Source organism: Corvus brachyrhynchos, unplaced genomic scaffold (assembly GCF_000691975.1).
Source record: "Corvus brachyrhynchos isolate BGI_N302 unplaced genomic scaffold, ASM69197v1 scaffold194, whole genome shotgun sequence".
NCBI lineage: Eukaryota > Metazoa > Chordata > Aves > Passeriformes > Corvidae > Corvus > Corvus brachyrhynchos.
Window position 1 is genome coordinate 279,956 of NW_008237890.1, and position 12,248 is coordinate 292,203.

Genomic DNA, 12,248 nt, shown 5'->3' on the forward strand with positions numbered 1-12,248 from the left:
GGGTTAAAATGCAGAGGAAAGGAAAGGACACCTAACCTGAGGCCTGTAAAAAATCCGGTACCAACGACCTTTGATCCAAAAAGAAGCCACACCAATGCCTCCAACAGGTAGTGCCAACATGTATGTCTAATTTCTCTCCCTTTTGGATACTGCTGTGTGGTTAACTTTGGAACTGTCACATGCAAACAGATTGTACAAAAGCTGTATGCCTTTGAAATGCTTGTAGTATACTCTGGTTTTACTTATTTTTCTTTTTTGAAAAAGGAACTTTCTAAAGCTGTTCTTCTGTAAGTACACCCATTCAGCTTGAAAGGATTACAGCCAACAACCAGTTTTCTTATTTGGCCTCTGAATTCCCTTTGAGAAATTAAAAAGAAGAAATAATAAAAAAGTATAGTTGCTGTACCACAGATGAGAAGAAAAGAAACAATTGCTAAGGTTTTGGCAAAGCTTGCTTTCTCCAAACAGTCTCTTTTCTCAGTTGTCTGCTTGATTAAATGAAGAATGCTTGGTAATTGCTATTTTCCTCTCCATTATGTATGTATATCTAGTCATATCCCTCTTGTAACTAGATACATTACTTTAGCCTTCAGTGTATACAGAAGAAAGCTGGCTGGAACAACGATCCACTGCATTTACTTGTAGGAAACTGCTGTCCTCTGGCATGCTGCAAGCTGAATCACCAAAGATACCTACAGACCCTGCTGGAAAGTCATACACTAGGAAAAAAAACAAAATAAAACAAAACAAAAAAACCCCAGTTAACAAGTAGGATAACTATATAATGAAGTATGTCCTAATACTTCTGCATAGAACTGGAAATGGTTTTAAATGAAGTACACAAATAAAATAAATAAGCCAGCATATGTATGAAATTAATTACATAAGTTACTGCTTACCAAGGGAGGAATTTTCAGTTCTGTCAGAATCAAGTCTGAAGCAGAGCAGATTTCATTGCAACTAACACCTCCCCATTTAATGGGTGTTAAAATCGTGATAATTTTAAAAACAAACCTCACGATTCTTTAACAAATTTCATCATATTGAACACAGGATGGAAGACAACAAAATATTGTAGAATGTATTTGTTGTAAAATAGACCCTGGCACAGAAATTACTACCTTTTAGAAGTGGCAGTAGTAAGCACAAAGAGTAACTGTTTTCGGACACACTCCCATCTTTTGGATAACACGTTTACATACTGTGAGATGCCTCTTTGAAATAACAGGTGCACTGGCTTTGCAATACACTACTGAAGGAGCAAGACATAAAAGGGACTTCAAAGCACAATAAGTGGATTCATCCTGTGTGGAAGGACAGTAAAAGACCTGCACATTACTTGTGCCCTAAGATTAGGCTCACTGTCTCGTGCTGATCCTTTGCACAGAGATAACTTTCACCCTTCCAGAGCAGCATGCAAGCCCCTTCAGTACTGTTCATCTAGGCACAGACTAAGTTAAGTGCACACAGATGAGTTTGCAGTTTTTGTCATGGAAACATGAAAAAATGAAATTCAAGACTGATAGAAACCAAACACGCACAAAGCAAAACCAGTGGTTTGAATGATGAGGTCCCTGCCACAATATGTGCAGTGGAGTGGAGCGGCTGCACAAACATCCCAGAGGGCTCAATGGACTGTATTTCAAAGCAAGTACATGAGCCAGAGATTGTCTGAGCCCCACAGGCTAGAACCTTAAGAAGCCTTCACCAGTGTGAAGACTGCACACAGGCCAGTTGTTACTGTCACCTGTGGTGACTGCCTGCCTCCCAACACCAACCTCTCCACGAAGGTCTGAAAGCTATCTCCTCTTTGTGAAGAGTCAAATCTGTCATGACATGTCCCACCCAAATACACAGCTCAAGAACATCTGCCAAAGTTCACAAACTGTACACAGTTATCCACGGAATCACCAGCTGTTATTTACCTTTGATACCAGAATGACCTGAAAAACTTCGATGGAAAATGCCAAGCCCTGCCTGGCCCACTGATGTGGGAGCTAAGCAGTCTTCAACAGGAGGAACCATACTGCAAGAAACACTGTCTTGTATGTTCTTCTGAGTGTCAGCATAATGTGGAGGGCAGAAAGTCTGAAGCTGCCCATAAAAACCTAGAATGAGAAGGCCGTAAGTAAGAGCTGGACAGAGATACAAAGGATAGTATGTACAACCATGGCCATGAGAATGATAAAAACTTCAACTGCCCTACCACCAGGTCTTCAATAATTTTAAACAAATAAAGCAGTATTGATATGATACTCCCTAAAACTTCCTCATGTTGCTACTAATTTCAAACACAATCTGCTACATGGACGTCCTGATTCCACCATGACCTGTGAGAGGCCCTGACTGGCTAGAACCTGAAAGTTTTCAGGAAATTCCTCCCTCTACTGTGTAATCCTTTGTTTGAACTGGTACTCTTCAGAGTCACACTGCGCATCTGCCTGAAAAATCTAAGAAAATGCTAAATTCAAAATAAAATAAGATTACCCAAGTAAAGTCTGAATAAAATCCACAGGTCTATCACTGATGCCAAGACAGCTGGCTGATAGCATGGTCATGCAGAGAGACGCTGAGCAAAAATTTTTTATGATGGAAAAAGAGCACAGAAAAGTAATGTAACTTTCCTTGATACAAGTCCTTTGCACAATTCAGTGTAAGTTACCCATCTTCTAAAATAGAGAGCTGTAACAAGAAATAAGCATATGTAGTTCTCTTCCCCTCAGTTATTTAGCACTATTCTAAATGTCTTGTGTGTATCTGCAGTGTGTCAAGCCAAGGTGTAGAGGTCTTAGAACTGGAGCTCAACATCACACAGCAAAATCTCCTAACTTGGTGTCTTTGTTCACACGTGCCATGGCCAAGATAATCTGCAATAGAGCTGAATGTAGGATAACAAGAAACCATATCCAATACAGGCAGTAGATCCTGACCATACCTGAGGTATCTGTTAGGGAACTAACTGTAGCATCAGTTTTCTGTGTTTTCACGCAGCTAATAAAGTTCCAGCAACTGAATGTTTCAGCTGCAACTCTGATTAAACTGTTTAAAACACACACATGCACAAGACTACATCAGTTGTGTTTCTTTGAATCAGTACACTACAGCCAAGATTCATGATGTCAAGGCAAAGAACAAACAGCTACTTTGATGACATGACAGCATTACTTCCTTAGGAAAGTGAAGTATTTTTGAATATGATAAAACAGCTGTAAGCTGTAAAAATTGCTTCTAAAAGCAAAAAGTTCTTGTTTTTAATCACATAAGGAGCCTTGTCCTGAGAGATGCTGAGCATCTAAAAAAGCCATGGCAGTTGTGGTCCAGGTACATTTGTAATAGCATCCTTATCCTACTGAACTGTTGTGGACAAAGATTTCATTACAGATATGTAATGAATGACTACCACAATTATAATTTCCATAGGGTGGGAAGTTTCTGACGGATATCTATTTCCTACTCAGTCATCTCTCTGCCTGTCACAAGAAATAGAGAGTATTTTCTCAAGAAAATCATTATAATTGCCATTCAGAAATATATGCCATGCGTGAGTAGCCTTTGCTGCTATGGCATGGAAAAATTCCAGCTGACTTCAGTCTGAAATCCTTCAAGATAGTGTTTCTTTGTGGTATATTTCTGCTTGTCCATTAGGCAAATTACACAAACACCAAGTAATCATGTGGTGCCATCTGACTGTGAAGAACAAAAGGAAAAGAAAAAGTAAGAGAGAGATCTAAGTCCCATACTATACTAAGAGACTGATTTGCAAATGTGAAAAGAATATAAGTGTTTCTGTTTATTAAAATCTTATTATTCATAATTTAAAGATAGCTGTTACTAGTAGAGCTGTCTGTATAGCGGCATAATATAACTAATTCATATCAGCTAACAATTTTTTTAAAGAAATGACAATTTTTCTTTTTTTTTAAATGAATACTTTGGATGATTTTTACATTTCTTTCATTACTCAGACAACACTAGTCATCAGCTAACTCACAAACACATGTGACCAGAGCTACAGACACAATTTTAAAGGACAACCAGATTGTTAGTGCAAAAATGTTCACAGTATCAGACACATACAAAAGCAAGTCAGCTATGCCCATGCCCAAAAAAGTTTTGCTTTATACTACAAGCACAATAAATTTTCTCACTGTGAAGAGGGAACTTCTGTTGCTGTTCTTTTCTTTCATACCTTGCACATCTTTTCTGGCTTGTCTCAGAGCAAGCAGTACCTTATTCTTGTAGCTGCCTGTGTACTGTAGATGCCTGTCTCTTCAGACACCTCTCCTGAGAGTAGTTTTTCATGGTTGAAAAGAATCACCAGTACAATGCAGGTGCTGGGCCAATTTTTGCAGACTGCCAGCACCTGTACTTGTCTTCTGTCTACAAACACGTGTTGATATACAACAGCATCTAGCGGGGAAGTTGTCATTCCAGTCTCCAGGTCAGGGTAGTTTCAGATTTGCTGAATGATAATCCAATAAAAGATACTACAATCTAATAAAAGGAAAAGATGAGCTTCACTTCTACAGCTCAGTGAGGCGTCTAACATCATCACTGCCAAACATTCCATGCAGCAAAGGATGTGGTGAATTTCACAAGAGCAAGAAAAGGGAATATTTAGTCGATTATGTAATATTAACTGAGGCAATAGAAAGCTCTCTCTGACATTACTGTGTAGTTGAAAATCACTCAGAACAAATAATGAAACTTGAACTGTAGACAATGTTGTTCCAAGAAAAAGACGTTTCACAGTAAAAGTAACTATGAGATACAAGAAGGCTGTCAGTCTTGGATCTCATACATCATTTCTCTCTAAAGGATAGTACTCCAAGATCACTATGATCTTTTAGGATGCTCAGGCTTTCAGAAACTGAGTCTGTTTAGAACTTGTTTTCTTCAAAAAGCTTTTGGGCAATGAAACTCTTTCTTCCTTGATAGAGCCAATTTAAATGGAACTGACAAGTTTAAGACGACATACAGAGGTAAATTGTCACCACTGTCTGGTAGCAGAATGAGCTGGGGTGGTTATAGTTACAGCACTTTAAACCTTGAAAAGGCAGGTTATGAACTGCAGGAGATAGAAATTAACAGAACCTCCCACAGCCCTTTCTTTTATACAAAGTAGTATAGTCTGGAGATAACTCCATGGTGTTTTTCTGCATTGTGATGGTGTGACAAAGGAAGACGGCAATCTTTGTATTGCTACTGGGAAAACATGAACTCTTGAAACATCTGCTGTTGAGAGAGAAAGCTTAGGTAAGCCTTTAAGGCGCACAGGACAACACTTCCAGTGTAGCATACAGGATGAGACAGCTGTGCTTAAGGTGGAGGGAGTGCATTCCGACAAAATACCTTGTACAGTGACAATAGGTTACATGATCTTTGAAAAAACATTTAATGCCCACATTGTGGGTATTGAATTGCACTGTATTATATCTTTCAATACTAAAAAAATAAATAAATAATTAAAGTTCAGTCTACATTGTCTTCATATGGGTTTTAAGTGCCAAGATCTTTAGAATTTGAACTTTGAGTTATCTATGTGCATGTAATTCCTGTCAGCAGTGTCTATTTCAACACAGGCTTTCCTACGAGAGTGAGGCAGACACAGTAATGCTAACGTGGGACTAAGTATGGTATGGGTTTAAGGTCCAAGCTCTTGAAGTCAGCCATTTTTTGATCTCAGAAGATAGTATTAAACTGCATCTTAAATTTGGATGTGTAGTAGGGCTTCAATTCGAATACGGCATTCACTCAAATGACAGTCTCTACTGGGTCTTCTTCTTATAAAGAATGATGACCCACATCTTCTGTCCTTTTAAATCCTCTGTGGACCGTAGGAGAAGGAGACGGGAATGTAGTGGCATTGTTGTGGCCTGCCCTAAACAGAAGATTCCCAAGGAGACATGAAAGTTGCTGCACAGCCCGGTGCAAGTCCTGTGTGGAGGACAGTTAATCCAGGGTGATTTGTGAGCCCCTGGGAGGCAGGATTCTTTAGAAAGTGTTCTACTTTGAAGCAAGTGGTTGTGATCCCAGCTTCTAAGATTCCTAAAACTCTTACCACCATGAGAAGAAGAAGGTGTTAAAGCCATTTGTATAACTGAAAGACAATTTTTGTTCCAGGAAGGAAGACAGACCTTAATGTCTCAATGCCTTTCCATCCAGAAGATGAGTTCTTGCCTTTCCAGAAGATGAGTTCTTTCCAAATGTTCAGCAAAATATGGAACAGAGTAAAATGTTTTGTACTGTGGAAACAGAAGGGCTAACCTGATCCCTTCATGCCCTGCACTAGGAATTTACTGGACCTGTTCTGCCATCTTTTCGACTATGTCATATGACAGTGAACTGTATGTTAATAAATTTCACCTTGTACTCCATTGGCCATACATTATTAGTGAAACTTCTATCAGAGAATATAGAAAATCAATAAAAACTGCTTACATCCATTGGTAAATTTCATGTTCTTCTAGTACTAATCAGTGCTGTAAGGAATTACTACTTTCTGGAAGAAAACCGTCAGTCTCAGATCCTGCTCCTGTGTAGTCTAGCATGATATGAAGAATGTAACAGGATTGGCACTTTCTTTGCTCTCCTTCACATTTATGAACTCAGGGAGATGCCCGTTTCCTCTCTTTGCCTAGAGAGACTGCTTTCATCAGTGGAAGAAAAGAAAAGAAGCCTTGCTTTTCCCAAGGTGTTTCCTATGATATCTAAAATGATAATTCTCAGGAAGCCTGATCAATAAGCAGAATCCTAAGACCTTTAAAAAGAAGTCCAGTCTGCTATGTACCTTGTGTCTATAAATACGGCAAACCATATATTTAAACAGTTGAGAGGAAACAGCAATACTGCTGTCAACACACTCCTGAAATGTTAAGGTAATTAGCATTCAGTCTCCATACCAGCTAGGAAAAACAAACAAACAGAACAACCCACAAACTGTTAATTTTCTTCTTGGCTACAGAAGAAATATACTGGATTGAAGAGAGAGGTCTTGTAGAAGCTGATTACACTGTACAAATGGGAACACAGCTGCAAGAGTCTTCCATGCTTACAGAAGAGTTCTCCATCTTCCCACGAGCACAAGGGAGAAAAATACCCTACCTCTTGAAAACCTGGTTAACACTTACGTGCTACATCAGAAGGGATTAGGAGTGTAACATTAGAAAATTAAAAGCCATCATAAAAATTTTTGCCATTCTGTTTCAAGAACAGCACTGAAAATCAGTCTGAAGAGAAACCTTCAACTCCATACCAGGATGAATAACAACTAGCTAAGGTAAAGAATTTTAAGGAAGTCTGAAGGCAGAGTTCTGGAGGCTACTTCCCAGGGTCTTTCAAATGGAAAAGTGCCTTAAAAATATCAGTGCCAGTCCCTGAAGCACTTAGTTTGAAGACAAGCAATAGCAACAAACAACTAACACCAGTGATGAAGGTTCTTCCTTCTTACCCTGGATGTGAAGGGCATTTGGCTGAAAAGAAGGGCTTTCTGCAGGCTGGGCTGTGGAGTCTGTCTCTGCATCACAGGGTGTTGAATGGACATCCTCTGGGGGCTAATGTGATGAGGAGAAGGAGCTGGAGCAACAAACCTAAAAGTTCAAAGCCACAAAACAGAAAAATCTCTAAGAAATAGGAGCTAAAGATTGTTTTTACTTTATTTAGATCACGTTAGTTGTTTGCATAGATACAGACTTCCAAAACAGCAGTGTGCAGCCCAAACAGAGATAACACTTTTTTAAATGGTGACTATCATTAGGTTCGACAACTGGGAAATTAGCAGGCTGATTTGCCCCTTATCATGGAAAACTACTTTTAACCCATTCCTTCTGTGGGTGTGTCTAAGTCTTAATTGGAGGAGATACCTGATTTTGGAGGCACTGCCAGCTGTTCATTGTAAGGCTTTGTATCTGCTTTATCTATCAATAAATAGCTGTTCATCACTGACAGTAAGGGGTCAGTTCAGGTCATTGGTCACTGAGGGGTTAGATATTAGGTTCAGGTGCAGGTTTCAGGCTTTATAAATCTTTGCATGTTACACAGAGCTATTTGAAAATAAACAATCTGATGTCAATATAATGCAGGTAAGGGCAAGTGTTAAATTGCTTCCAGAATCTGACCACATCAAAATGTTAATCTGGACTCAAAGTATAAACTTACAAGCCTGGCAGAGGAGAGAATGCTTGAGAACAAGCCTGGTGGTGCAGCTGTCACAGAGGTTCATCACCTCAGTGGTATGTTTTGCACAGCTCTGTCACTACTGGCACTACAAGGATACACACTACTTTTGAAGATTTTACATGTAGTTTTATGGGATTTTTTACTTTTTTTTTCTGTATTTCCTTAAAACTGCATACCCCAAAGTACATTACAGATAGGTCATGTGATCTTTTTTGTGGACAGACAGCTAAGGTTGTAAGAGCTCCTGTTTGTGCCCCAAACTGCCCACTAGACTGATGGGATCTGGTTAATTACTGAAAGCTCAGGAATGGCTCTCGGCCACTTTTTCATCAATGAGAGGAGAGCTGGAACCATTTTCAAACACCAAAAAAGAACATGATATTTTTGCAAGAGGAGGAGCGGAAAGTGATGTGGTATTCCTGTTGCAGATCAGCCTATGTCTCCACCACTAAAAATAAGCTGCAAGTCTGCTGAGAAGGAATACCCTTCTCTGTGTGCCCAGTGGCTGCTGCTAGGAGGGGTCAGTGCCTGCTGTTAACACAGTCTACCGGTGTTCTAAAGTGTGGATCTGGTCCCTGTTGTCTTGAGACTGGACCTCAATACACTAGATGACTTTTTTTTAACGTAATAAAAAGCATGTTTTTCCTGAAGAAGTGTAATGAAGTTTTTATCACACCCTGAATACAACAGAAGGTGCAACTGCAGTAGCAGCTCTATGGAACACCTCTGGGCAGGGTCATCATGCAGGTTATAACTGTATTTAAATCCAAGTCATTTGAGATCTTTTATGCTGCAGCTAAAAATCTGTATGTGCCACACGTTACCTATGTGTTTTTGACTTAATTTGAAAAGTATTTACTACATTGCTGGTGACCATAATCTACATTTGGAGTGCAACAAGTGTCAAGATGAACTCTGGATGATGTACTGCCTATTCAGTTTTCTGTGAGAAGCACATTTTTAAGCATATTAGGTAGGGTTTGGATTGGTCCTGGTGCTGATGTGATATTAAATTCATAAACATATATTACTTCAGAAATGCTATATGGATGGAGGAAATAAAGATGTCACTACTGAGCCATTGAGTCTTTAATGTGTCAAATATTTCATTTTTCCAGATTACTGATGCAGAGTAGACTGAAAGACATACCAGGGTGGAAGAGAAGAAAGCATTCATGTATTTCACAATAACACTAGAGAACAAATTTTTTTAGAAAGAGAAATCAGTAGTTATATTGTGATAAAAATATCAGAGATTTTTAAAAAGTGCTATAACTACCTGGTTAATATGTCTCCTGAGCAATAACTGGAGTTAGTTTTTTGTACAGAAATCACATAGACTGTTATCTTGTGCCAGAGATTGAGAGCCATGCACAGACAGCCTTTAAATACTGTCATTATTTTAAAAATCATGAGATATCATCCTTTGTGTTTTCAAGATTAATTTGTGAAAATTAATTGCTGAAAAATTATCTTAACCAGTAGCTACTAAAAGGGAAAAAATCCTTTTCAAAACTCAAGTTGGAAAGCAGAGTTGTACAGATTTTACATTTGATTTACCATCTAAACAACTTCCCCCGAGTAATAATGCACTATATTGTGCAGCCAAACAGGACTCCTTTATAGTAGACATAAGTGGTCTTTATGATGATTTATAAATCAGTTTATGAAACCCTGGCTCACCCATATCCATGACTGTAGTTATCTACTTTTTCTTTCCTTCTGCTCAACGAAAGAGAAACTTGTGCTTGCCCCAGCCTAGATTTGTCTCTGAACAAATCTCATTATGTTCCTGGGAGAACAGCTAATATAATCTTATTCTTGAAATACTTGGGACCAGCTTGTGACCACTTGGAAACTGCAATCAAGGGCTGTGGTCAAGCCCAGGTGTCAATTCAATCAGGAACTAGCCAGATTTGCAGAAAGTTGCCCTTTTCTATGCCTGATGGGTGTAAAATCTGAGCAGTAATTTTTCTGGAGCCATTAAGAAACTACTTTATCTTCCAACAGTAGCTGTGAAAAAATGTCCTGCTGGGAAATGATTAGATTTGGTAGTAAGCAAGATAGATTACGAAGTTACCAAAGCTTACCTGTTTTGATGAGATTAGTTAAAACGCCACATACAAAGTGGGTTTGTTAATAACCAGGACTGGTCATGACTACATGGAAAAAGAGATTTTACTCTAGCATTTCTTTACTGGAGCTGGCCCAGTCAACATTCACTACAACTACATGCACAACCTAAGCAATATGTGGAAAAGGAAGGGAAGAGGAAATCTAAGAGTAATAATATGCAGTATAAATAGTGCATTTATATAGTACTAATAACCATTAATTTAGTTTATTTTATCATGGTTGGCCACCTACAAATAAGTTCTGGGTGCAGTGGGGAAACAAACTCTTATGTCTCTGTAGCAAGGACATACATAAGATGTTTCTTCACCAAGTGCTTTGCAACTCCTCAATTCATTTCACTGCAACCAAGTATGTTTTAAAAATATATTGAAAGAAAGGGAACTGTACCTGCATATAAAAGACATAATTTACCTACCATTAATCCATGCAACACTATGGCACTAAATGCTACTAAAATTAAATATTTGAGACAGGAACTATGTAACTATGTTGCATGTAGTTCCATCTTCATTACTCTTTTTTCTCAACTTTGCACTGTAAATTAAAGCCTATGTCACCATTTAAACAAAATGAATCCTTATGGTTGCTATAGATACATTTCTGAAGTGGAAATTGAACATTAAAGCTGAGAACTTTGGTATTTTTTTTTCTTCTGAGGCCACAGTTTTCTTTGAACAACTTGTAAACACAATTTATTGGGTTGTTGCTCTCTGAGTCCTTTTTACTGGGCTGCAATAGTTTGGGAACATAGACAGATGTTATGCAGTTCACATGGCAAGGTGATCAGGCTTTCAGCTTGCTGAGCTGAAGGTTTGGCTGGACAAAGGACTGAACTACAAGCTCCCTGTAACAGGTTGCTGTCTCCAACAGTGTCCTGTACAGTGCTGCACTTTCTGACAATGATAAATGAGGAACAATCTACGATCATTCCTTCTTGAATGCCTTTCTATTTCTAGGCAAATCCACAACATCTGGGATGATGTCTCCATTCTCTGTTGTGTCATTTTTCTGTGAACTCACATTTTGGGTAGCTCCACACTTTATGCTGTGCGTCAGTGACTTTACAGATCCTCAATCCCCTGTCAGTGAGGGAAATGTTCTGTTGTAACAGAGCATTCTGAAGCCCAGCATATTGCACTGTAAGTTAGTCTGGCTAGCTATCAGTGACAATCAAATAATCACGCTTTAAAAACACATTTAAGGAAAGCACATCTTTTGCCAAGAACAAATTTCAAAAAATCCTATGTTTTCCCCAAAGTTACAAATATATGCATTTGACCAAAATAACAAAAGACTAATTTTTTACCTCTCCAATGATTTCTCTGCTGCAAGTTTTGTTTTGTTTTAAGGGAATGCAATCTTCTTGCACTAACAGAAATATTTTGGGCAACAAAACCAAAATCTAGCCAAAAGAAGGGATGAAGGAAGAAAGAATGGGCCCTCTGACCAGCACCTCATCTTCTCTTTGATGAGAAGATGAAAGGAAAATTTGAAGTGGAATTTAAAGTGGAATTTAAGGAAGAAACCTGTGAGTAGGCACCTCAATATACAGACTCCCTGGAAGCAGACTATGTAACTTTTTATAAAATCTCTCAGCATTTTATGCACCTATATTGTATTAGAGAATTAAGTTTCTTGCAAATGTGTAGAAGAGGAAAAAAATGCCTTTGGAAAAAAAAAAGAAGAAGTGTGAGAAAAATTCCAAACTTTGCTAGGTTTGCTCTGAAAGGAGGTTGTAGCCAGGAGGGATTCAGTCTCTACTCCCAGGTAACAAGCAATAGGACATCCTCAAGTTGTGCCAGAAAAGGGTTAAATTGAATAATAGGAAAAATTTCTTCACAGAAGGGGTGGGCAGGCATTGGACCAGACTACCCAGGGAAGTGGTGGAGTCACCATCCCTGAAGGTATTTAAAAGACGTGTAGATGAGGTGCTT

General features: G+C 38.7%; 1 protein-coding gene across 1 annotated transcript in view; it reads right to left on the minus strand.

The window, feature by feature from the left end:
• Nucleotides 1-566: 566 nt before the first annotated feature.
• Nucleotides 567-12,248, minus strand: part of GLIS3 (GLIS family zinc finger 3) — a 122,382-nt gene continuing 110,700 nt past the window's right edge. The window contains 4 exon segments of the mRNA XM_008632543.2: nt 567-719; nt 1,926-2,108; nt 7,451-7,498; nt 7,501-7,589. Of these exon segments, the coding sequence (XP_008630765.1) occupies nt 583-719; nt 1,926-2,108; nt 7,451-7,498; nt 7,501-7,589 (457 nt within the window). The 3' untranslated portion in view covers nt 567-582.